Raw genomic sequence first — 27,064 nt, forward strand, 5'->3', positions numbered from 1 at the left:
TGACTAAGCCAGTCTCATCTGAAAGGATGGAAAAAGCAAAATCATCTCAACCTGATTATTCATATTCAACTTAAAATTGTCTCCTACACAGCACTGAAGCTACCAGTGAACAAGTCCAACAACTTCAGAATTTCAGGCCCCACAAAACTAACGCTTTTTGCAAAACCAGCCCCAAGCTGCCGTACATTCCAAGCTCTGAAGATAGTACAGTCTAACCTCTGAAGATAGTATCACTATAAAGAAAATGAAGTTAGAGGTCTCTTCTTCCCCAGCAGCCCCTTCTGCAAAAGGACTTACTTTGATAAGTTTTGGCTGATTTTCCAGATGGAATTCTCCTGATAGACCTGGATATGATCCCCAAACAACAGCAAATGGACTATATCCGCAATGCCAACCAAGTCTACCTGTAATCACAACAAACACCAGAAAATTCAATGTCTATCACTTCCTGCTCTTACCGCTTTCACACATTTAAGTCGGAAGCATCTTTACACCAGAATCTTCCAGAGACCTGTTAAGAAAACTTCAAAAGGTAAAATTCTGATTTCATTGTAGGTTTCTAAATAAATACAGTAGCTACAGTCACTGAACAGCACTGCTAATCCTTTCACTTAACGCCAAAAAGTCCATCAGATGCAAAATTCTCTTTATTCTCTATTTATTGATCAGAGCTTTCCACAGCGCTTGTAAATTTTAACTTAAGAAAATAGGTTTTGTAAAGGAAACACAGAAATTAAGATGTCCTACTAAATACAAACTCACCTGATAAGGAAGAGAACTTTCTGCCAGAAGCTGCTGTCCATGAGGGGTCTGAGCTGTGGGAAAGTTATAGGGCAAGCTGACTCGAGGCAGTACCCTCAAATCCAGACTGTGAGAGAAATCCACCACCTTCAGAGCATTTGGCACCTCCTCATTAGAAAATGCATCGCAGATCCTGAGCAGAAGAAGCACATTAGGCAGAAGACAATCCAACAAATTTTTGCTTTCTTTTAGAATTAAATATAACAGCATAGTGAAGGCGAGCCTTAGCCATGTCAATACTCCCCTCCGATGGCTGCTGTCAGAACTACTGCTGCTAGGGCTGCCCTGGATGGCAAGAGCTCACAGCAGGGAGCTTAGGGATGATAGTGCTGTCTCCACAGTAAGCAATAGGAAACAATAAAGAGTTGAAGATGATGCTATTTTTGTATTAGTCACAATTATCTGAAACAAAGTCTGTGGACTGTGGGAGTAGTGTGATGCCTTTTCACTGGTCCTGAAATGATGAGCCAGACACAGGTGATAAAAAAGGGGTAATCTTTGGAAGGATCCTTATGGTGCACAACACGCCAGATGAAAAGCGCTGAAGATGCACACATAACAAAGCAAATGCAATTTTTATAAGTTTAGCAAATTAGCGTAACTGACAAGAATCCTCAATTAGAGACATAGGTGATGAGGTAATTCCCCCTGGTTCTACCCATTTCTGAACAACCCCCCTCAGATGGGAACTAAACTTTGTTTATGAATATGTGTTTTGAAGAGCTGCTTTTCAGCCTTGGCTCTCAGAGAGCCTAACATTGGACACTGGGGCTTGGAGCCACTGGGGAATTTATTTTGTCTTTCTGTCTAATAGAGTAGGTTAAATGCTAGCTATGAATGTAATAATAGGCTACAGAGCTACAAATATACATATGTAAAGAATATAGAGAATAGATAAAAGCAAAAAGGCAAGAATCAATTTGGAATCAGTGTAATGTTTTACACTTCTCCCTCTCCATCTAAATCTCAGAATACTTGATACAAAAAAATAATTAAGCTTGATAATACTTCTACAAACGTCTCCTAGTCTGCAGGTGAGGAAGGACAAACCGGAAGGGCAGGGAGGGATCTCTTTATTGACAACTGCCAAGCCAACAATATCCACATATCATAGCTCTCATGACTACTCTTCTTACATACTTGTATGCTCTGAGCTTATTTTGTAAGTTGTACTATGCACTTGTCCTTTTGCTATCTGAAAGACCCCCAAACCATTACCCTAACTTTTTGGCAGTTGTTTGTTTTGTATTTGCCACAGAGAAATACAGCAGGAGGTATCCAAGTCCATCAAGCTACTATTAGATCAGTGACTTCCAAAACAGGATGCAGCACCCTAAGGGATGTGCAAGACAACCCATTGCAGGATGTGAAGAAAATATTAGAACTTGCATAGTACAGGTATGTAATTTATAAATAATTATGCAAATAAGTTATTAATAAAATAATCACAAAGAAATTATAAGTAAAATATGTTGAGAGTATGTATGTTAGATGACTGTAGGCTCAAAGTAAATTTAAATTTAATAGCTATTTTTAGCATATCAATGATAACTAAGAACAGCCCCAGTGAATTTATGTAATGGAATTATACCTGATTCATTAGACATTCTGGTTACTGGCTTCCCACTGATGCCTGAAGTTTTTAGCTTTTATGTATTTTTCATGTATTTGTAGTTCTGTAGACTGTTAAATGCCTCAGTGTAACTTCCAGTACTTTTCCAGCTTTCCTTCCCACAATGAGCAGGCACTTATTAACACATTCCTAAAATTTTGTTGTCTTGCCTGTAAGTTCTCCAAGGACACTTTACTTTGTACCACATAATCACTGGCATAATAAAGGTAGAAGAGGAGGGTAGAACCCAAGGAGATTACATAACCAACTGCTCCTCTAATTGGACAATATTGACCAGACATTCTATTTGCCTGATCTTATCAATTGCAAGGATCTAAATTGGGGCACTGGTTTTTGCCATATTATGTACCTGAAGGCACACAATCTTCAAGTAAAGGTTTGCTTTTATATTATCATTCTAACATGGTCTGGAAAAGTTTGTGCTTTATTTCCAGACATCACCACACTTAGTTCACAGATCACATTCCAAGGGATACGTGACTTTGTTAACATAACATGGGAAAGAGCTTAAAGAAGAAAATTAGATCGGTGCATTAAGGTACAAGCTGGACTGCAGGGGAAGCCGAACACTTTGTTTAGACTATCTGGATATTCCAGTCCCCCCTGTCTTCCGATCTCCTGGGTTTCAAGTATGTAAAGACAAGTTACGAACTATATTGTGACTTGCATTAGCGGTCAGAACCTTGGTAAAGCAGAAACTTAAAAACACAGCAAACCATAATAGCAAAACCATTTTGTTGAACATAAGTTTTACAAAGTCAATGTATACTATTTCTACAGGAAGGCTTATTCCTAAATTAAGTGTTTTCACTCTTATCAGAATGCACTGGAGCCTAAAAAACCTGGACTGCAGAATTAGGCCTGTTTTGCCAGTGGGTAGGTTCAGCACAAGAGGCACAGAAACCAACTGAAGGAATAGTGTAATTTTCTATAATGCAAGACCTTAAAGAATTACACGAGGAGAAGTTCAGCAATGCACCTCATCATTGCTGCCAAGGATTGCCTACAGCAATGAAGATACAGCACCAGTTACACCCTAAGACTTCACCACCCTCCAGAGCCACACAGCAGCTGGGGGACCCTGTCACAGCCAAGCAGTGGAGATCCCCTCCCAGAACTGGGAATTCCTACGGGTGCGTCCATCCACAGGCAAAGAGGCTTCCAACTGTGCTGGGACAGGGCCCAGCTTGACCAGGGGGCAATAAACAAACTGACCCACTTCCAGTGCAGGAACATCTGGGGTCAGCCTCCTCCTGGGTTCCTCCCAAAGCCTGGCCAGGGCTCAAGGAGCAACCCAGAGAATTGCCTTTGCTCCTATACCCCCAAAACCCAGGTACGGCCTTATCTGGTTTCTAAATACAGGAAAGTGAATACATGTTTTGACAACGAGTGGATACATAGATGATACTGCTAATGAGTCTTTGATAATGAGCAGATACAAATAAAACATTTGGTTGGAAGGTCATCTAGAGATCAGCTTTGGCTCAGGGCCTGCTGTTCAGGCCTCAGTGCTTCAGCTCAAGGGTAGAAGTTACAGCAGCGTGGGAGCTGTAGCTGAAATAACTGTTCTGTACCCTCCCATCCTGACAGGCAGAGACAAACCTGTCTCCCAGAAAAAACACCTCTGGCCTCAGATCTCCATGGACAATCTCAGCTTTGTGCAGCTTCTCTACCACATGCAGAAGATCGTGAACAACCAAGAAGATGATTTCCTTTGTGATGAACTTACGGTCACGGAGAATATCCTGAAAAGAGAATAAATATCTGTCTCTGTACCTTTCTACCTCAGATTAGGTGAAATATTTATAGCTCAATTTTGTTTCATTATTAATTTGTACAGAGGTAACAGTCCCACCATAAATTCACTATAATCAGATTGTGCCCAGACAGAATTACAAGAACTGTAAGCTAGGAAACATTATTACTCAAAATTGGACAAAAGACCAGGAGGAGGAAATTGAACTGAAGACTGAAATCACTACTGAATTTCAGTCGTATTTGTATGCAACAATTCAAAATGCACTTACAAGACTTAAAGTGCGAATCATTCAGCAAGACATTAATTGCTATGACCTTGCTGTAGCTGACTGGAATGTATTGAAAGAGGTCATATTAAACAACAGCTTTAGATGCAAATCTCGCTGTGGAATAACATGTGGGTTTTGGCTCCAGTCCTTTATGACTCACAAAGCCAGAAAATGTGAAAAATTGGTTCAAGATTGTCTCGGAGAAGCACATGATCTATGAATGAGAAACCAGACCCATCTGAGGCATTAACAGACAGCCCTGATTTGTATACAGATAAAGCCCAGAGCATCTGTATTGCAGGATTAGACAGGAGAAGCTCTACAGCAAGGAGCGTAACACCTCTCCAAACTCACTACTGGCACCCAAGCAGGAGTTTGGACCTTCCAGCTGTCCCTGGTTTGTCTGTACTGACCCTCAGTGTGAAGCAATTTATATCTTTGTGCACAATGGCACAGCCATCCTGGTACAGGTAACAGCTGCAATTCTCACTGAAGCTCTGGTCAAAGTCAGAATTCAAACGCTTCTGTAACTCAAGGGTGATATAAAAATCCCAAGGCACAGGCTGAGAATACACCTACAAGAAGGTACATAAGAAGAACATTTATTTTTGGAATAAAGTGAAAATTGCTCATTTTCATATTCTTCTCATCCTCTTTTTTCTCCCCCTCCCACTTGATCAAGGAAGACATTTTTCACAGTCAGAAACTTTTAACCTATATCCTCAATTAGGAAGAGGGCTCAAAGTAGCAAACTTCTTGCATGGAATTCAGAAATTAAGAGTTCATATTAATGGATGAGATTTTACCAGTTCACATTTCTTGTACAATAACCATCATGTGTGTTACCTTTATTGCAAATCCCTTTGCATCCCACTGGAAAATGCATCCAGTTGGAATGGCAAAAAACATCTTGTATTCTTCATCGTTCCAATATTCCATTTTGATGCAGTAAGTCTCATTTCCTGTGTTGAAAGTTTACATTCATGAACTGTCACAGTAAATAGCTCTTCCCAAGTCATTCCCCACCTGCGGCACATAAAACTAAGAGGATGGATATGAGCCATAATTCAAACCCATTAGAGCACAAACTCTGCACTGCAAAGGGTCTGGCACACCTACCCAGCTCAATGTCTTTCTCAGCCTCCATGTGAGGCAGAGCTCCAGCCTCCAAGTGAAAATCTGGAGAAGCAGTCAGTGATGACAGCACAGAACCTAAAAGCTTTTTACGCTGTTCAGGGCTCCACAGGAACTGAGCCACATCATCATCTAAGAAAACAAACAACATGTGGAGATGAGCTGAAATTGTGTTAACTCTCTGCAATTTGGCTGTATCTGTCAGTAAAAGTAAGCTGGATACTGGAAACTTTCGATCCACATTCTGATTCATCTCTTAGCAAGTCAACTCATCTCTTTCCAATAGTTCTGGGAAGTCAATGGGACCCTTGTCTTCAAAACTGCCTTACAGACTTTTATCATGAGGTCTCAAGGATTCTACTGTAGCATCATGCAAAATGTATCTTTCACAAGAGACAAAGCTCTGAATTATTTCAGCCACAGCAGAATTCAAACTCATTCTGCAAATCAACAATCCTTTTTTAAATCTATGCCCATAGCAAGTGATTAGTTTGGGGTTTAGGGAAATTTAGTCCTTTGATTATAGCAGAGGTTTTATGTAAAAAAAGGAAAACAAAGTTGGACTCCAACTCTGCTGTTCTCAGCAATGCTAAGAATTTATTGGCTTTTATGTCCTGGAAGACACCTGTAGGACTGGACTTATTTTCCTTCTTAAGAGAACATAAGGTCATTCAATAGATGAGTTGATTTGTAAAAACCAAGATAGCCTCAATGTTTACTCTGCTTGATCATTTGAGATAAAACACAAGAACTAGATAGCCTCTACTGCCTTCTCCCAAATGCCATGGCTGAAATGAGGGAGAACATTTTAAACTTTCACAGTACACACGTAAGAACCAGACTATCTACTGTTACGCCCACACTTATTTGAAGAGCATTGCACTAAGTACTGCTCAGGAAGCAATTCTGTGAAAGAGGCAGGAAATAGTGTAGGCTGGAGGCTACAAAGTGTTCCAAGCTTTTGCCATCACAAACCTAGGAAATTTACTGGTATATTTTGTGGGAATAAACTGACAGACATCTGAAGTAACTTTTATTTTTTACACGGTATTAAGAATTACTATATCCAGGGTGAGAGCTGCAGTTCAAGGGAGATGTGAAGAAATCAAGAAACAAAGGAACTAGAAAGATCCAAAGTTTAAGAAAAGACCATTAAAACATCTGAACAAATGCTTCCTTTTTTCTGAAGAGTTTTTTCATCTTGCTCTAAACTTTAGTACGTATGATAAAAACAAGACAAAGATCCATCCAAAATATCCCAGCTATTTAAGTGACATGATTTCTAACTGTATTTTCCTTCCAAGTCCCAAGCATGCTTCATCATAAAATAGTGTGTAGGCACATAAGAACATAACTCTCCAGAGAAGATATACTGAAATTTCAAATGCACAATTCTAATAAAGCATCATAAGCCAAAACCAAAGCAGTCAAAGAAGGTTAAACACCTTGAACACCATCATCAAACACACATCTAATTCCCCAGGCCAGATTTTGAAGGCTTTTTGTGACCATTTCTGTTCTAACTGTAATCTAAATATTTAGAACAGAAAGAAACAAATGCCTTTAACTGGAAGAAAAATAAGCAAAGAAATTGACAATTTAAGTATCAGTACTGCTTTCCATCAATAGGAATAAGAAGGATACTGTGAAGCAGCACAGCAATTTACAGCATAGTTAAAATGCAGATTTAAACCAAAATTATGCAACTTGCACTAGACTCCAAATTCCTATTCATTCCTTTCAAAGTAGTAGCTTATCAGCACATCAGGAGACACACAATATGATGACAGAGAAAAAAGAAAGACAGACCAAAACAAAGCTACCTTAGCAGTTATTACTGTCATCCAGTCCCAATTTTTAATTTGGAATTTGACCTCAGTACTCCCACAGACTGCGTGCTTTACTACCCTAAGTAACTTCTCTGTCTCCTTAATACTGACGTGCTTTGGATACTGACAAGCATCCTGTACTGCACCTCCCTGCTGCTTCAGACAAGGGAGACAAGTTCAATCACCAGTCATAGTAATGGGAAACACACAAAGCAGAGCGGGAAGGACAGAAAAATCCCCACATTTAGTGACAGGTGCAAGTTATTTGTTGTGAATGAAATTCAGTTTAGTACTAACCAGTAACCCCTTCAGCAGGCAAGCTCTGAGCCAGCTCCAGTTTCTCACTGATCTGCAGGTATTTAATAGCAGATGTTTGTGTAACAGAGGATAGAGAACCTCCTGAGACCGAAGCACCTGAGGAGTGAGTATCTTCCAGGCTTGCTTCCATGATGGGGCTGTAAATAAAGCCATCAAGTACTCAGATTAAGCAAAGATACAAGTTGTAGATAACATCGCCCCGGGGACTAGGAGATGATACTGTGCACGCCCAGATTTAATTAACATGAAGGAATTCTTTCCCATCCCTAGCAGAAAGCTGGAAGTCATGTCAGAGCTTCATTTCAGTTTTGATGATTGATTATACTCAGAATCTTAGTCTAGAGATGATTTCATTAATCTTCTTTTCCACCAAATTTATCTGCTACAAAAGAAGACATCCTGAATATTTATCACTACCTTTGCTAAACAATTTCAGTGCTTTCAAAGCAGTAAAGGGTTGGGTGGGAAATATTTCTTCCTAATTATAATCAGCAAGGTTTTCAAGGAACTTCCTAAGTAAAAAACACATTCAGCATGGTATATATGTTCACATCCTAAGAGCCAGCAAATCAACTCAGCTCTAGATTAAGAAATTCTCATATACCAGATGAATTTTCTTCACAATGATAAAAGGGTTTTTCTTCTCTCCAGCATTTTTACTCTGTAGAACTAAAGTACAAACACTATAATCATTTTATATAGTCAAAATAAGTACAGGACCCAATAGTATAAAAGGAACTGATGATTCTGCTCTTCATGTTTGATAATGAAGATAGAAAGCACTTATTATTTCTCTGCAAGTTATTTGGTTAAAAAACTTGTAATTAAGTCCCACAGCACTAATGCAAAAAGCCAAGTGGGCTTGCTATTGCCTCTTCAATCTGCTCAAGGCAAAATGGACCCTGAGCTAAAGAAATGGCTCTCTCCACAATATTCTGGTCTTTTCAGAAAACTCCTTCCTCAGCAACATTAAAACCACAACATGAAAGGCATGCAGGAGAAGGAGCTGTAGGTCCTTCACTGTAAATTACCTCAGTTTCTTTACACTGAGAACTTCAGTGTATGCCTCTTCACCCACTGGGGTCTCCTGATTCAGAGGTGCACTCTTGGATTCTGGACTATCTTCCTTCAGTTCACTCTGAGAGAAAGCAGGAGCTGGGACTCTCTGAGCTACCACCCCGTGAAAGGGCGTTGAGGCCAGGTGGGCAGCCCTGTTAAAGTCACATGTGTCCTCTGGGTTGGCACAAAGCGTCTTGTTCTTGTAGGAGCCGGTCACAATTGCATCCTCACTCAAACGCTCAATTCCATTCAGCTCATCCTGGAAAAAAACAGAAAAGACAGTGAAAGCCTGCAGATTGTAGGACAAATCTTTCTTTTCTATAAAAGCTGAACATTTCTCTTCCCTTTCTTCCACTCCACCACCTTCCAACATGAATAGGACTTTCAGCACTCAGGAATTCTACTTAGCACAGAATCCCAGAATGGCCCAGGTCAGAAGGGACCTTAAAGGCCATCGACTTCCACCCCTCACCATGGCAAGGGACACCTTCCACAAGTGCAGGTTGCTCCAAGCCCCATCCAACTGGGCCTGGAACACTTCCTGGGACAAGGCAGCCACAGCCACAACGTGATATTGCCAGTACAAGCTCATCATCACCCCCTTCAATTACTGCCATGCCAGGCAGCACTTTAGAATCCTCCTTGTTCACACGTGATGCCAGCCCAGCCAAGCTGACTCCGTCTGACAGCAGCACACGCTGCCTTGGTGTCTCCTGGGCAGGAGTCTGCCATGGGCTCAAGTGTTTCCTTACACAGCCTCCTGCTGCTGCTGCCGTGCTTTCCTTGGCACTCAGGGAATCCACAGGATTACGAACAGCCAGAGGCTGACGGGCACTCTTCTGATGGGCACGATCTGCTGTGCAACTAAGAAGAAGTTACAGTCAGTTGCATATCTATTAGAGCAGCTGCCCATCTCCAACAAATTCCACTCAAGAGCTAAAGTCTAGTGATCATTCCAATCAACCAATTTCTACTCCAGAACCAGCAGTAAGCAACAGATTCAGCTCTCCAGAATGAAGCAAGTTCATAGAGCAGCTTAAATAGTTCTAGGTTAAAGAACAGAAGACTATTTCCTCATCAGGGACTCTGACTAATCAAATAAAAAAAAAACCAATATAAACAAAACAAAACATACACCCCACACACCCCTACAAGAAACAGTTATTTCAGCTGCTACAGCAAGGATTTGATGCTTCCCTTTGTCTTCCCTCTGAAATCCAGGTCTTGAATAATTCTACCTTGTATTCTGATTTGTCAAAGTAGAGGATTCATCAAATATAGAGAAAAATGGAACAGCAGCTGGTGGGGGAAGCAAACATACATCTGTAAAGAAAAACCAAGAGGCTCTATCATATCCACAGTTCTTCCAAAATAGCATATCTAACTCTTCTTAAAATAGTTAATATGCAGTTCTAAAAGTACCGCTCCTAACAGGAAGTTCCAGAGCTGGCATATAAAGAAACCCATTTAAAAAGGTTTGGTTTTGCCACGTTAATGAACCACCCCTTTACCACCATGTTATGTGAGCTATCTTGCTGTGTTTAAACTATGCTTCAGAATTTGTACATTTTTCTGCAAGACTGTCTTATTCCTCTGTTTCTCCTTAGAGTTTAAAAATGTATTTCCACTGTGGCTGTCTGGGGATTCATCAGGAGTCTGGATAACCACAGTCAACAACAACAAAAGTCAACTCTGATCAGAAGTAAAGTTCTTCAGGATTTGACCTTCCCAACAAAACTTATAAAAATCAACAATATACAGTTTTGGGATTCCCCTAGCCAAATCTCTGAGGAAAAAGGACTTAAGGTAGTTATCAATCTCATGATAGTTTTAAACTCTTCTGAAATGTTACTGAGACTGCAAACATCAAAGATGGAAGAAAACTTTCCAGCTACTGAAAGAAAAATGCTCTTCTTCTTCTTGAAAGTCCTTTCAAATAGTGACAGTTCTCAGATCTCAGATGCTCCATGATTTGCTCAATAAGGTAAAAGGCACTATTAGCACACTGTCATTCTTCTAATCCACCTAAACTTTGGGTTTTACTTTGCTGCCTTCTTGGTATTCATGGAACACTTCCCTTTAACCAGAGCTTCTTGTTAATGGTAAAAAACTTGACTACTTACCCTCAGAACAAGATGGTTTATGTAGCTGAGTATCTTCATAGACCTGGAATTCACTGTGAAAAAGACAAAATAACCGAGTTTGTATTCTACAGACCTTCAGAAAACCTAAATAAACTCTGTAAAAAAGGCAAGCCAAGATGACAAATGCTTCTTGCAAGAAGTTAGGATCCCTCAGACAAATAATCAAACAGACTCAGAAAGAGCACAGATCCTGGTTACAGGCTGATGCCAGGCTATATTCCATTCTATCTGAGAAAACAGGCTGCTAGTGATCCATGTTACTAATCGTACCGACATAGCCTCACAAGTGTTCTCCCTGCTGTCACAAAAACCCCTCTATTACCTTTGTGACTGAGGCTGTTTCTCCCCATATTCTTTTGCACTGGGAAAAGTAAATCCTTGCATTCCCAAAGGTGTGGAAGCTGCCATTACCTCTACTGCCTGTGGAAACAAAGCCACATTTCAGTTCTACAGTGGTTGCAAGCCTACAGAAATGCTTGCAAGTGGTTGCAAGTTGTACAGAAATGCAAGCCAGGCAAAAAGGTTCAAAACCATGAAGATAATCCCATTTAGCCATTAAAACCCTGATAGAAAATGGTTGCCTTTAGCCAGTTTTATTTGTACTTAGCTTACCTGCATGAACAAAGTAAAGTCCACTTTTATTGCATAGTGAAGTTAAAAGGCATCATTTACTCTTTGCAACCATATTTATACTTTCATAGGAGATTTTAGTTACCCTGCAACTATTAAGGACATATGTAATCAGTTCAGTAGCTTACAAAGTCACAACTCTGTTTCATTATTTAAAGTACTTACTGTGAAGGCATTGTTTTGGAAACAGAGAAGGAAGAGATAGAGAATATAATTTACTAGTGAAGAATCCTTTCAAAAGAGGTTTAAAATGTGTTAGAATAATATCAGAAATTCTTCCTTTTGGCTTTCTTGGGTACTTTTATTTAAAATTGCAGCTATTTGCAGTTAAACGAGGACAATACCTGTTCATGTGGTTGTTGCTGCTTGTTATCTTCTTTCTTCTTTAATTTCTTTTCCAGCTCCTCAATTTTCTTTTGTATTTCTTCCTTCTTCCGTTCTATGGCTTGTATTTCATCTAAGAAAAAAACACCTCTAAGGCCCAGTGCCTATTACACATACAATTGGTGGCTGTCATACAATTCGGCCCCCTGTCAAGGGGCCGAAACATCTGGCGGTCTTTCCCTGTCCCACAGCTTCCACATAAAGCTTTTGAATGTGTTACTGTATCTGCACCTCACAGCAGTTAAACAACTACTCCTGTAGAAACAGAGAAGCAGCTGCAGTAACAGAAGCAAATACAATTTTATGATTCCATCTGGAATGCCTTACTTACTCCAGCCCACTTTGGAACATACCCTCATCTTTCTTTCTCGCTTTCTTCCTGTAGATTTCAGCTCGGATCTCTTCAAAAGAGAATTCATCCACTCCAGCATAAACTTTCTCTTTGCAGTACATGACCATCTCTTTCTTGGCCTGAGCATCCTGCTGCTGATGCTGCACCCGCTGCAGGGGGTCCTCCCGCTCCTCAGGTTTGCGAGTACTTAACACACGGTTTATGCTGGGCTCAATTTTGCAGGGAGTCCTAAAAAAGCAGGAATTTATTACTTAGGCTTGGTGAACTTCACTGTAGCACAGAAAAGCAGGCATGGGAGACAACAGGACTAGTTTCAGAACCTAGTTTTGGAGTAGTGTAAAGATATTCTGTTCCATGCTTAGAAAAATGCATGAGAAAATTGGAATGAGCAACACCAAACTACTCAGAATCGTGTGATAACTAAAACAAAACAAACAACAACAAACAAAACAAGACAAATCCAACCTAAAGTGTCTATAAGGTACAGTGAAAAACAAAATTCTTATGATGTCTGAACTGCCCAGCATCCTGCAGCAGGATCTGTTCAATTTAGTTCCATTGAGCTGTGTGACCACAGGCATGAAAAGTCCCTAAACTCTGGTTTATACGATGATTATCTGGGAGAAAAGGGACACAGGAGAAAAGGGACTTAAAAATGGACATTCTTGGTCCAGATGAAACCTACATGCTGATTCCAGGAGAGAAGCAGCAATGCTGGTACAGCTTTACAAACACCAGCAATCCAGCTGACTTCAGCTGGACAAATTCAAATGTGGGAATGATGATAAGGCAAACAGGTGCTCTGAATATTTGGGGCTATAAAGCTTTATTGGAGGAGTGTGGGGATCAATACCAAGATCCCAACAGGGTCCTTTTGCCAAGAACTCTGTATCACAGCTGATGGCATGATTTGCATCACATTTAAAGTTTCAGCATAACACTTCCACATTTGGCAGGTAACAATAGAATCATAAGGAAATGGATTCAAAGACAGAAAAAAGAAAAAAGAAGTACTTATAAGATTTTAACTACATAATCTAAACCTACAGTCCAAGTCTCTGCCTAAGTCCCTTAGAGCTAACTTAGCCTGGTGCTCAGTTCTACCCACTCCTTCCCTCTCCCTGCTATGAAAAGCCACTGCCTTGGTAAGTAACAAATCTTCATCCCAGAGAAATGGCCATACCAAGAGATTTACCCTGGGATGTGGCAGCACTGACTTCCAGGAGAAAGAAATTGTCTTACACTTTAAACAGGAATGCAGATTTTACACATTTGTCACCTAAACCATGGCACAGCCACGGGCAGAGCCACTCTGCAGTCCACATGCAATCCCTGCTGCTCACCACCTCTCAGCATTCCTTGCTTCCATGCAATTCCAACCTCTGGGAACTGTCTGTACTACCAAACAGTCTTTGCCACTCCTCTCTCAGAAGGAGCCTGTCTGTTCCCTGGCCAGCATCAGCCACAGAAAGGAAGAGCAACCTTGCGAAAGAATGTGCTTTCCTCTGCTCTAACTAAACCACCTCATCTCCTGGGATTTATCAGCATTTCACGGAGCACTGTACAAGCAGCACACTCACCCCTCCACGACCTAAGCAACACTGTTGGCATGGCAACTCTGACAGCTTCTTTCAGAATCAAACTCCAGATATGCTGAGCCCAGAGTTCCCAAGACAGACAAAAAACAGCCACAAATCTGCCTCCATTCGGGGCTCTTGCACAGCAAACAGCATCCTAAGACACGGAGCTCGTGCTTTTGTGTCAACACACTGAGCTAAGCTATTAAACTCATTAGCATATATGAATATGATATAGGCCCCCACATCATGAGCAGCACTCAACACTCCCCATGTCCTTACGCAACCTCTGCTGAAGCCTCTCTCTTCAAGCTGCAGCACTAATTGCTTCCAGGCCGACAGATTTTTAAATTCTCCCAGCTCCAGAGGCTTAAGTACTCGGCAAAACAAGTCCCTCTTTTAGGAAGCAGCTTTGGCAATTCCAGATGCAATCCCCCCACCTCCAACTCAGGACTCACATCATTTGTGGCTGAGCTGACTCGTCCACATAGGGGGTGAAACTGGGCACTGGGTGGGGCACTTCCAAGCCAGAGCTCACAGTGCTGCGAGGACGCTGTGGGAGGAAAGGCAACATCAGCAACACAGGCATTCCTTGCAGTCTCCGCATCCCTCTGCATTCTGCATCTCCCTTTTCCTCATCTTCTGCTCATTTGGGCATTTTCTTACATAGAAAATTCAACTTGATGGAGACTTTTCCAAATCCAATTCCCTTCTGACACAGTCACAGCCCACCAGCTGAGCACTGGCACCTAAAAGGCTCCTCCTGCATGTCCTCACCAGCCCCAGTTCCTCTTATTCTGAGGGAATGTTTATATATATTGAGGGAGATTATATATACACATTATCCTGGTCAGGCTGGGTATTCCTTATTTTCCACAGATGCCACAGTTCTCATTTTACAGCCAAGATTGTCCCAATTCTATGATAATATTCACTTCCTGTCCACCAACAGCCTCCAGACTTGGAGTTTGGTTTTTTTCTCAGTTTTCCCATCAGAGGCCATTGCAGCACCACAAAAATCCCTTAACAGTTTCTGAGGTCCATTAGTAAAGAGAGAAGAGGTGGAATTTAGTCTGGCAACACACTACTCTCATCTGCCTATTTCATTTCCCTGAGACTCTTCAGACCAAAAAAATGTACGTGGTGGGAATACTTCACAAACTCACACCTCTTTTCCATCATTTCCCAAACTGCTTCCTGAGGCATCTTGAAACCAGCAGTAAGAGAAATCCCTTCTTCCCTGTGCAGGTTTTAAGATGTCAGAGCATTCACCAAAGTTTACTTTTGTACTGCCCTTCCATAGAGTAGAATTAAACATCCTTGCCTCTTCTGCCAGAAACAGGATATTTTATTTAATTAAATCTAAGAAATTTCATTAAGAGGGGAGCAAAGACTACTCTAAGGGCAGACATTAAAAGAAATATGGAAGCATTTGGAGACCAGAATGAATGTTTTAAACAGCACGAAGAGACTGGCAAAATAAAATTTATATTAATAATTCTTCCTCAGTCTTCTCAGCTATATTAAATCTATGATTTAGTTAACTTTTCCATTCATGTAAGCAAACTGCTTTCTATCTGAAAAGAATGTTCCTGGAGTTTCCAAGAATTTTAGCCTGGTTGCATCCCTCCCTCATTCGAGTTTTTCTTACCAAGCTCCACTTATAACAATGTCCATATTGAAAAGATGAAAATACTTTTATTATCTCAATGCCTGAAGTTTTTCGCTTTTATGTATTCTTCATGTTTTTGGAGTTCTGTAGACTGTTAAATGCCTCAGTGTAACTTCCAGTACTTCCCCACCTTTCACTCCCACAGGGAACAGGCCCTTATTGACACATTCCTAAAATTTTGTTATCTCTTGCCTGTTACTTCTCCAAGGCCATTTTATTTTGCAATCACTGGCATAATAAAGGTAGTTGAGGAGGGCAGATGCCAGAGAGATTACCTCAGCAACTGCTTCTCTCACTGGACAACATTGGCCAGATATTCCAATTGCCCAATCCTATCAATTGTAAGGACCGAATTCTGAGCACTGGGCTTTGCCCTATTGTGTACCTGAAGGCTTTCAAGGAAAGCTTTGCTTTTACATTATCATTCTAACACGGTCTGGAAAAGTTTGTGTTCCACACCACGAGACCAGCAGAACAGACCACTGGGGACACAAGCATCATAATGTCCCCCTAGGGCATCCAGGCATCAGCCTTGTGACTTTCTATGCTCCTCCTCTATGCTCAGCTACAAAGAACGTGGCAACACTGGGGCTTATCCAAGCACCTAGGAAACAAACCTGATCTCACAGGATTGATTCCCTTCACACAAGCTCTTCCATCACTTCTCTACAACAGCCTGAACACCTGTAGCACAGCTGTTCCTTTTGATGTCTAGTTTAAGCCATTGCAAGCTACTCTCTGTCATCCTATTGCCAGGATAAATATTCCATTGATACTGCACTTGAATTCTTTTGATCTGCGCTCTTCTCTTTTCCTCACAAGCGCTTCAAAACAAGACTTGCAGAATGCTGCACAGGCCTTCTTTGCACAAGGCAGCCAACAAGTTCTTCCTTCAGGTTCTAGTTTCCAAAATAATTCAACTCTTACCTTTCTGTCTTACAGATTTAACACATGCCTGCCTTCTCTCCCCTTCTCTGGCTCATGTTTTGCCTCTTACATTCCTTTGCTGCCCCCCAAACATTTCAGCAGGCCACCTCTGCCAATTCTTCTGCTTACCAAGAATTTCCTGTTCCTGAGTTTAAAACTCCACACAGTTTTTCAACCTTATTCAAGCAATATCAACCTGCTAAACTTGAACAGAGTACACATGGCCAGGCACTCTTTAGGACAGCAATCATTCACAAGGGCATGCAGGGACAGGACAAGGGAGAATGGCCTTGAGCCAAAGAAGGGTGGCTTTGGATGAGATATTGGGAAGAAATTCTTCCCTGGGAGGATGCTGAGGCCCTGGCACAGGCTGACACACAGAAGCTGTGGCTGATCCGTCCTTGCAAATGCCCAAGGCCAGGTTGCATGGGGCTTGGAGCAACCTGGGCCAGTGCAAGGTGAAACCAGATATCTGTAAGGTTCCCCCTAATCTAAACAATTTCACCATGCTATCATTTAATCTGTATTTGCAAGAGAGACAAACCACAGGCAAGGGAGAAAGAGAACCTCTGTGTCAGCAATCAGAAGTCATCAACTTCCACACACCTTCCTCTCTTTTCCCCATCCATTTTGAGCCTCCTCACCCTGCCAGAATTCCACGGTCCTGCGCTGAGTTCATTCTCCTTGGCCCTGGGAACTGGAGGTGCTGGCCATGACTGTGCTGTAAGTGTGGGAATCTCAGGTCCAGACACAGAATTTTCATCAAATACAGCAAAACTTGGGGCATTTGGAAGCTGTAGAGAGGCCTGAGGCTGGGAGCTTCTGTTTGGGTTCATGACTATAAGCAAGAAGATTTATGTCAATTAACCTTTAACTGCCACATTGAATTGCAAATCTCAGTATAAAGAGATTAAGCTCCTCCAATAACAGGTTTTTTAGCTCTTTAATGTACCTTTAACTGCATCTCCCACACGACTAATGGGGGCTCTCACTTTCTTCTTCCCTCTGCCTTTGAGATCTGCCAGCGAACTTCTCTGAGGCTCTGCAATTTCCAGCAATCCCATATTGTCTCCATCAGGACTATCCTCAAGTGCCAGTAGTGTCTGCCGAGAAACACGGGCCTGAAACTGCCTAGAAAAAAAACATTGGAGAAGTCAGCATAACCTTCCCTATCTCGGGAACCCAGGTGAGCACCTAAGCTCTTCCCTTACTTGTGATGAGCCTGGAGTTTGTCCAAAGGCTCAGCCTTGCGCTGGAGTCCTTCCTGGAATATCAGATCTGCTTTCCTGAAGCTGCCCCTGGCCTCGAGTGCCTCTGCCCAGGTGATGTAGAGCGGGGCCAGCGTGGTGCCGATCTCCTGGCTGTGCAGGTAACTGTACAGATCCAAGGGCTCGTTGCAGTAATCGCCCTGCAATGACCCAAGGATGTCGGTAATCACACAGCACTGCAGGGGCTCCCAGCCAAAATCTGCATTTCAACGCCTCCAGCAAGACCCCCATGATTTCAATACAAGTCTGACAGGAGCAGCTCTAAGGCCAACACACAGAATTTTATAATTTCTTATTTGAATGTGAGGTAATTCAATGATTGAATTGCACCATATTAGTATTGCTGAGAATGAACAGATATTTTAGCTTCAGATGAAGTATAGCATATTCCTTGCCACTTTTAGAACTGGTAGATTACCTCAGCAAGCTAAAGATGGGGAAAAGCTGCTTTGTAAAAAAATGGACAACAAAAATTACAGCCATGGAGAGACAGGACAGGACCAGAACACACTTAGCTTGCTTTAGAGTTTAAAAAGATGGGGATAGAATACAGCTAGAAGCTAAAATATCTGGTAGGACAGATATATTTTAGATGTTGTATCTTTAAATCACTTTTCTTTCTCCTTAACTAAATGCTTGAACTCTATTCAAGGCAGGTTTTTCAAAACAAAAACTTCTAGAGTTTGTAGCTGTCAAAAGTGAACAACCCTAAAAAACAGTCTGGAAATGAGAAGCAGAATTCAAGAGTAACATTTGCAGAAAAATACATCCAATATTGCACTCGTTGTACAACACTGTTTGACTCTTGTCACCAGAATCAACTTAGCTGTGTGCAGACAACAGGAAAAGGACCCAAGGAAAAGCAGCACCCAAGAGATGTTCCCAAAACACTCACAAACTTGAGCCAGAGATTAAGATAGCGAGGATCTTTGTAGTATCGCTGCTGCCCGTGGAGGGCTTGCACGGCCCTTTCCAGAACTGCTGCCAGGTTGCCATCCTTGCCACCCCCAGGGAAGGCCTGCTCTGTCCACCTGATGTACCTAGAGACAGAATGTGTTCATAGCAAGTCAGTTCTTAATAATCATCTGTAAAATATAAGAAAAAATAGGCATAACATTGAAACACAATATAGTAATTAAAAACAAATATAAAACTTAGCTTTCAATGAGTTTCTTATTAAATTAGAATGTGTTTCCCTGGCTTTTACAAGGATATGTGACCATTTAACTCTTTTTTTCTGAAATAAAGAAAAACTTACCGCTCCCACACATCCAGAGGATCATCTCCAGAGTAAAATCGTATTTCTGCTTCAAACTCCCTAAAACATAACATTATTCATCCAATAAATACATTTGTATCACTGTAAGTTGATCTTGTATATTACAAATTAAGAGTTAATTATTAATTAAAAAGCACAGCCAAATCTCTCTAATGTTTGCTGTTTAAATGCTCCATTGCAAAATGAAAAAGTTGAAGTCTGTACTACACAACACTTGCACTGAGTAGTTCTAAAATCCTAGAGCGAGTTAGTAGCATAGACATCAATTACTAAACTTCTTTTATGCCTTTTTTAATGCCTATGAGATTGGTACACTTCAAGAAGATATAGATAAAATGAGGAAGGAGGAAGATAAGGGGAAAGGAGCTATTATAACATCACTTACTGTTTTTTAAGCTGCACAGCAGTGTGGCTGGAAGAGTCCTGCTGAGACAGTGCCTCTTGCAAGCTGGACATCACCCGTCCCTGCCTGAGGGGCTGCACATTCTCCTTGCTCAGCTCCCACTCGTGGCTGTCCTCCTGGGACATGACCACCTCTCCTCCAATCCTGAACGCTTCTCCTTTAATCCTGCACTTAAAAAGAAATCGACACCTGTACAGCTGGGTACTGACCTGAAACCTGGCAGAGACAGCTTTCCTAAGCCCATTCACCCTCAATTTCTGAGCAGCCAAAACACACCGCTTAGATACCCAAATTTTAGGGGGTTTGTAGAGGGACTTGGGAGTTTAATTCCCCCCTAAGAGAAATATATGAAAAAAGCACCCATCTTGACAGCGAAGGACCGAACGCAGGCAATATTAGCAGCAAAAGCCACTAGATTAAGCCATCTCCCCCTCCCCGGTGATTGCTCCTTTCTCTGGCCCGAGATCCCCCCACTCTCCTCACAGGAGCTGCCGACGGCTGCGCTCCGGCCAGGGGGAGCCTCAGCCAGGCTTAGTCGGGACCCCCTGGTCCTTCACCAGTTCGACGAGCGGCTGCAGCAGGCGGGGGCACAGCCGAGCCTCGAGCCCTGCCTGGGGCAGAGTGGCGGGGACTCCCCGCTGGCACCGACGGGAGCCGAGGCTGTTGGTGCCCCGGGACGCATCGCCCCACGCCGGGACCGGGCACCCCGCCATGCCAGGCAGAAAAATACGTCTCAGAGCGCCACAGCCGCGAACGCCAAATACCTCATACCCTAAAGCCCCTCACGGATCCCTCACAAACATAGCCCCTCCGCCCTACACACCTCACGGACCCCCACAGCCCCTCAGGCCGCCTCCGCTCTCAGCTCCTCGCAGGCCCCCAGACACACCCACAGCCCCACACACCTCACAGACCACAGCCCCTCACGGATCTCCCAGTGCCCCTCAGCCCCGCGCCCCTCACAAATCCCGCAGCCGTCAGTCCCGCGCACCTCAGTACTTAGAGCCGCTCAGCCCGACAGGAATGCCACAGCTCCCCACAACTCCTCAAACCCTATTCACACCTCACGGCTCCTCAACCCCACCGAGATCCCACAGCCCCTCAGCCCCGCGAGAGGATCGCCGAGCGCCTCTCAAGGACCCCACAGCTCCACGCACCTCCCAGCACCGAAGGCCGCCTCAGTCCCTTACAGACCCCACAACCATGAGCCCCGAGCACCTTGCAGCTCCTCACGGACTCCACAGCCCCAACAGATCCTCGAGGGCCCGTCACGGCCCACAACCCCTCACAGACTCCACAAGCCCTCAGCCGACGCCAGCCCCACAGGCGCGCGCCCCTCACGGACCAAACAATCCTCAGTCTCGCGCACTTCACAGCCCCTGAGGCTGCCTGGGTCCCTCAGGGACACCACAACCCTCAACCGCCGCGCGCGTCTCACCCCACACGGCCTCATCCCTCACGAACCCCAATGCACCTCAGGCCGCCTCAGCCTCTAGCACCGCAGGCCGGCCCAGTCCCGCGAACCCCCCCCCCAGCCGGACGTACCGCACGCAGCCCCCAGCGGCGCGGGCCGCCCGGACCCCCACAGAACCCCAGCAGCGCTAAAGCCGTAACGGCGGCGCCGCCTCAGAATTCAAACCTCTCCCACCTCCCCATTGGCCGCGCCCCGCCCCGCCTGATTGGCGCCGTCCTGCGTCGCCCCGGAGCATCACGGGAAATGTAGTTCCCGTCTCGCCCGCGGCGCCGGCGGGGAAATAACAAAAAAATTTTATAAATACTGCGCTCGCAGTTAACCTAATCTGAAAGGCATACTCCTGTTCCTGCTCCCGTATGTTCCCGCCCTTTCCCTCTGCTAACAGCTGGAAGTCACTGATTCTCCATATTATTTCTCTGTCTTAAATTCATCCTGTCATTTTTTTTCTGAGGTGCTCACCTCATGCAACTGGCGATGTGTTTTCCACTTTAGTGCCATAGAAAACCTAACTTTTTGGGTATCCCTGAAAAATAAATGGTTTGACACTGCCAAAAGTGGCACCCAGAAGTGTAAGGCTGTGTTAATAAGATGCTTAGTTCCATTAATCACCTTCTCTCTACAAGTATAAAAGGAACTGGTGATTCTGCTTTTTGTATTTGATAATAAGGACAGAAATCATTTATTAATTTCCCTGCAAGTTATTTGGTAAAAAAAAAAACCTTGTAATTAAGTCCCACAGCACTAACGCAAAAAGCCAAGTGGGCTTGCTATTGCCTCTTCAATCTGCTCAAGGCAAAATGGACCCTGAGCTAAAGAAATGGCTCTCTCCACAATATTCTGGTCTTTTCAGAAAACTCCTTCCTCAGCAACATTAAAACCACAACATGAAAGGCATGCAGGAGAAGGAGCTGTAGGTCCTTCACTGTAAATTACCTCAGTTTCTTTACACTGAGAACTTCAGTGTATGCCTCTTCACCCACTGGGGTCTCCTGATTCAGAGGTGCACTCTTGGATTCTGGACTATCTTCCTTCAGTTCACTCTGAGAGAAAGCAGGAGCTGGGACTCTCTGAGCTACAACCCCGTGAAAGGGCGTTGAGGCCAGGTGGGCAGCCCTGTTAAAGTCACATGTGTCCTCTGGGTTGGCACAAAGCGTCTTGTTCTTGTAGGAGCCGGTCACAATTGCATCCTCACTCAAACGCTCAATTCCATTCAGCTCATCCTGGAAAAAAACAGAAAAGACAGTGAAAGCCTGCAGATTGTAGGACAAATCTTTCTTTTCTATAAAAGCTGAACATTTCTCTTCCCTTTCTTCCACTCCACCACCTTCCAACATGAATAGGACTTTCAGCACTCAGGAATTCTACTTAGCACAGAATCCCAGAATGGCCCAGGTCAGAAGGGACCTTAAAGGCCATCGACTTCCACCCCTCACCATGGCAAGGGACACCTTCCACAAGTGCAGGTTGCTCCAAGCCCCATCCAACTGGGCCTGGAACACTTCCTGGGACAAGGCAGCCACAGCCACAACGTGATATTGCCAGTACAAGCTCATCATCACCCCCTTCAATTACTGCCATGCCAGGCAGCACTTTAGAATCCTCCTTGTTCACACGTGATGCCAGCCCAGCCAAGCTGACTCCGTCTGACAGCAGCACACACTGCCTTGGTGTCTCCTGGGCAGGAGTCTGCCATGGGCTCAAGTGTTTCCTTACACAGCCTCCTGCTGCTGCTGCCGTGCTTTCCTTGGCACTCAGGGAATCCACAGGATTACGAACAGCCAGAGGCTGACAGGCACTTTTCTGATGGGCACAATCTGTTGAGCAACTAAGAAGAAGTTACGGTCAGTTACATATCTATTAGAGCAGCTGCCCATCTCCAACAAATTCCACTCAAGAGCTAAAGTCTAGTGATCATTCCAATCAACCAATTTCTACTCCAGAACCAGCAGTAAGCAACAGACACAGCTCTCCAGAATGAAGCAAGTTCATAGAGCAGCTTAAATAGTTCTAGGTTAAAGAACAGAAGACTAATTCCTTAGCATGGACTATGACTAATCAAATAAAAAATACCAAGATAAACAGATGAAAACACACCCCACTCCCCATCCATGCAGCTAACAGTTATTTCAGCTGCTACAGCAAGGGTTTGATGCTCCCATTTGCCTTCCCTCTGAAATCCAGGTCTTGAATAATTCTACCGTAGACAAATTCTGATTTGACAAAGTAGAGGATTCATCAAATATAAAGGAAAATGGAACAGGAGCCCATTGGGGAAACAGATCTACAACTCTAAAGAAAAACCAAGAGACTCTATCATATCCACAGTCCTTCCAAAACAGCATATCCAACATTACTTTAAATAATTAATAACCACTCTTAAAACTACTGTCCCTAGCAGGTGTCCATTGTACCACGAGGAAATGGATTCAAAGACAGAAAAAAGAAAAAAAAGTACTTATAAGATTTCAACTACATAATCTAAACCTACAGTCCAAGTCTCTGCCTAAGTCCCTTAGAGCTAACTTAGCCTGGTGCTCAGTTCTACCCACTCCTTCCCTCTCCCTGCTATGAAAAGCCACTGCCTTGGTAAGTAACAAATCTTCATCCCAGAGAAATGGCCATGCCAAGAGATTTACCCTGGGATGTGGCAGCACTGACTTCCAGGAGAAAGAAATTGTCTTACACTTTAAACAGGAATGCAGATTTTACACATTTGTCACCTAAACCATGGCACAGCCACGGGCAGAGCCACTCTGCAGTCCACATGCAATCCCTGCTGCTCACCACCTCTCAGCATTCCTTGCTTCCATGCAATTCCAACCTCTGGGAACTGTCTGTACTACCAAACAGTCTTTGCCACTCCTCTCAGACAGGGAACAGACAGAAGGAGCCTGTCTGTTCCCTGGCCAGCATCAGCCACAGAAAGGAAGAGCAACCTTGCAAAAGAATGTGCTTTCCTCTGCTCTAACTAAACCACCTCATCTCCTGGGATTTATCAGCATTTCAGGGAGCACTGTGTGAGGAGGACACTCACTCCTCCACTGTGGGATCATATTTACAGGAAAAGGGACATGTACTTAATGAACCAGCCTAACCTTCTGGAACTAAAGAACAAGGTCATCTTTGTGGATAGAAAACGTGATGTTGCAAGAAGAAAGAAGCAGCAGCGAAGTTAGTGACACATAGGGGTGTCCACCCGAGTAAAATGACACCTTACCAGCATCTAGCAATTCGATTAAGAAAAAGATGCATGCCTGCCTGGTGGTCAAAGTAGAGCTACCAATCAAGAGATGCATAGACAAAGCAGAGCTACCAATTAAACAATGCCTGACTGTGTAGACCAAGATAAGATGGAAATATAAAGAACATTTAGAAGCACAATAAACGGCTTTTCCTTGATTCACATTGTATCTGCAGAGTCCTTTTTTGTCTCACTCCACAACCTAAGCAGCACTACTGGCATAGCAACTCCAACAGCTTATTTCAGAATCAAACTCCAGATATGCTGAGCACAGAGTTCCCAAGACAGAAAAAAATCAGCCACAAATCTGCCTCCATTTGGGGCTGCTTCACAGCAAACAGCACCCCAAGACTGTGGTTTTGTGTAAACACAATGAGCTCAGCTATTAAGCTAATTACTATATATAATATGATATAGGTCCCACATCATGAGCAGCACTGAACACTTCCCATATCCTTTTGTATCACAGCAGAGACAGACACGACATTCCAAGGTTCAAGCAGGAATAGTGATCTTTATTGTTCACAGCTCATATTTATATGGTTTTCAAAAACAGCACATTCAATCCCAATTGGCTGGTCACTTGTTGCCACCCAGCTCACTGGCCAATAGCTGCCTCCATACGTGCTGGCCAAAGATTGGCCACCACCCATTCCTTGCAGTTAAGTCCTTCAGCTTTTCATTGTTTTCTTCCTTTAAGAAGAAAAAATCTTCCTTAAAGACTTCCTTTACTCACAGGTACAGGCTGATCAAGTCAAGGTCAAGGGTACTTTTGTCTGTGAGGCCTTCAGGTCAGCTGATAGCCATCATAGTTCCCCCGTTTTGTATTTCAGCAACAAAGGTGGTCTTTATTATCCTCTCAGAGCCCTTTGCAGACAGGATGACAAACATGGCACAATGTACAAAATAATTACGGTAATACAAAAAATGATAAGCCCAGTTTGAATGAGGCTCTTCACCCAGCCTGATAAATCTAACTCTTCCAGCCAGTGATCTATCCCAGAAAATCCTCCATATAACACATGCCATCAAACTCTTCATAACTCTGTCCATGAGCTAACAAAAGAAAATCAACAGTATGCTGCATGCTATCTACATCTATAGCCATAGCACTCAAAATTAAGGAAGTTTCATTTACGCTTTTTGCTACAAAGCAAGCCAATCTATTTAATCCAGAAACTATTGGGAGTAACATTTTGCTTTCCTGTTCCACTTCTGTCCCACATATCATGTTCCAGTGTGTAATTAAAAAATACACATCCTTCTGCTGATAATGTCCCTAAAATGTCTGACTCTTGGGGTTCAAGTGAAGCAACAGGTAAATTGTCATCCCAAATATCCCATAGTTCCCTACAGGGGACTTGAGTATTACAATTGTTCTGGGAAGAGCATCACATTTTAACAATATTTTGAGTTACTTGTATACTTTGTGTGCCATTCAAGGGTACCCCCCACTAAGCAGGCGTGAAAAGGCTGTTCTGGTTGTGCCATAGATGCACAAAATTGCATCTGATTCAATGCATAGAGCAACTGATACCCAAACATTGTTTCTGTTCCACAGCATCAGCTGAGGGGCCCTCAAGGAGGCGTTGCTGGTTGTGATCCAGAGCAGAGCCTAGAGCAGGGCACTGGGCAGGTACCCATCGCATTCCTGAATCTGTAGGAACACAAGCCCACCTGTGCCCTCAAGTGACAAGGCCTCAAGGACTTCCCTTGTTGGTAATGAGGTCCCTACCCATACCTCAGGCTTGGGCAACTGGATGTGCCTAGAGGACTGCAATGACAAAAAAAAATATTGAAAATAAGAGGGTTTTGGAAGTTTGGCGATACCATAAAGCGATTCAGTGTATACAGAGCTTTGGCCACCCGACTTTGTGGGGTTTCACCAGACATTGTCGCTTTTTGTTTTTCAAGAATGCACTTGAAAGTGCCATGGGCAAGCTCAACACTAGCTTGGCCTGTAGGGGAATGAGGAATGCCAGTGAGATGTGACGTGCCCCATAATTGCAAGAATTGATGAGTTTTCTCTGAGATACAGCCAGGGCCATTATCAATTTAATGGTGTGGCCAGCGCTGCAGCAGAGCAAGGCCCAGCCCAGCCCTGCCAGGTCACGTGGGCCAGGTGGTGGCCTGGCCTGACCAGTGTCCAGTTACCTGTTCAAAAGCTGGAAGCAAGACAGCTTTTCCTGGGTTTTGTTTGTTTTTAAATGTGATTACACAGGGATGTGTTCAGCTTCCTTAACTGGTTTAACAAGGTGTCAATATTCAAAACTAGCCAGATGATTGGTTCTGATGGGCCCAGAGGAAATTTTTAGCAGTCCTCACAGAGAATCACTTCCATAACTGATGGATTTTCTCTTTACCTAAAAACCAAGCTATGTTAAACCACAACACTCTCCACCCCTTGTCTCTGTGAATACACATTTAAAATCTATCAAAGCTACATTCAACAGGCAACTTCTAATTAGAACAATAAAAATTACTAAACTAAACAGAAGGAAAAAATTTCTTACACTAACCTCCACCCCTAGACATGTCACTATAATTACAATATAAATTCTCCACTATCATTCTATTTAAACTTATTGCTTAATACTTGCTTTGCCCTTTATTTCTCCTAATTATCTCACAGCTTTCACCAATTGCGTGTATTCTCCACCAAAAGATGCAGTGGTTTCAGTAACCAGGAAGAAACACCAATTAAGTGGAATGGTTTTGGTTTGCCAATCCAAGTTTTCTGGCCAATGCACCAATTAATGAAGTGGGTCTAGCACTGGCCAAATGCCAGTGCACCCACTAGAAGTATTTACTCATTTTCTGTTGTGAGATAAGGATTAGGAGGAGGGCAAAACAGGTTTTAACTAAAAAATAAGCTATGCTAAAGCAGAACACTAGGGAAGTTAACTCAGGGT

At 43.2% G+C, this 27,064-nt stretch overlaps 1 protein-coding gene across 12 annotated transcripts in view; it reads right to left on the minus strand.

Moving 5' to 3' along the window:
* BUB1B (BUB1 mitotic checkpoint serine/threonine kinase B) overlaps positions 1-27,064 on the minus strand; it is a 45,491-nt gene that overhangs the window by 3,889 nt on the left and 14,538 nt on the right. For 5 of the 12 annotated variants that reach the window (XM_071428082.1, XM_071428081.1, XM_071428079.1 and 2 more), the window contains 23 exons: positions 22,625-22,736; positions 21,845-22,131; positions 19,420-19,602; positions 19,014-19,073; positions 18,651-18,795; positions 17,699-17,895; positions 17,440-17,618; positions 17,132-17,325; positions 14,347-14,441; positions 12,313-12,539; positions 11,920-12,032; positions 11,268-11,365; positions 10,925-10,977; positions 10,040-10,124; positions 9,554-9,665; positions 8,774-9,060; positions 7,722-7,879; positions 5,581-5,727; positions 5,308-5,423; positions 4,875-5,036; positions 4,037-4,179; positions 763-934; positions 298-404 (listed from right to left, as the gene is read on the minus strand). In XM_071428082.1, the coding sequence (XP_071284183.1) occupies positions 298-404; positions 763-934; positions 4,037-4,179; positions 4,875-5,036; positions 5,308-5,423; positions 5,581-5,727; positions 7,722-7,879; positions 8,774-9,060; positions 9,554-9,665; positions 10,040-10,124; positions 10,925-10,977; positions 11,268-11,365; positions 11,920-12,032; positions 12,313-12,539; positions 14,347-14,441; positions 17,132-17,325; positions 17,440-17,618; positions 17,699-17,895; positions 18,651-18,795; positions 19,014-19,073; positions 19,420-19,602; positions 21,845-22,131; positions 22,625-22,736 (3,432 nt within the window). Of the gene's footprint in view, positions 1-297; positions 405-762; positions 935-4,036; positions 4,180-4,874; positions 5,037-5,307; positions 5,503-5,580; positions 5,728-7,721; positions 7,880-8,773; positions 9,061-9,553; positions 9,666-10,039; positions 10,125-10,924; positions 10,978-11,267; positions 11,366-11,919; positions 12,033-12,312; positions 12,540-14,346; positions 14,442-17,131; positions 17,326-17,439; positions 17,619-17,698; positions 17,896-18,650; positions 18,796-19,013; positions 19,074-19,419; positions 19,608-20,982; positions 21,071-21,370; positions 21,435-21,844; positions 22,132-22,624; positions 22,737-27,064 lie in introns of those variants that run through there. The other 7 variants (XM_071428087.1, XM_071428088.1, XM_071428083.1 and 4 more) reach the window with 6 other exon arrangements.

Source organism: Agelaius tricolor, unplaced genomic scaffold (genome assembly GCF_023055355.1).
Source record: "Agelaius tricolor isolate 1412-34295 unplaced genomic scaffold, bAgeTri1.0.p SCAF_5, whole genome shotgun sequence".
NCBI classification, from domain to species: domain Eukaryota; kingdom Metazoa; phylum Chordata; class Aves; order Passeriformes; family Icteridae; genus Agelaius; species Agelaius tricolor.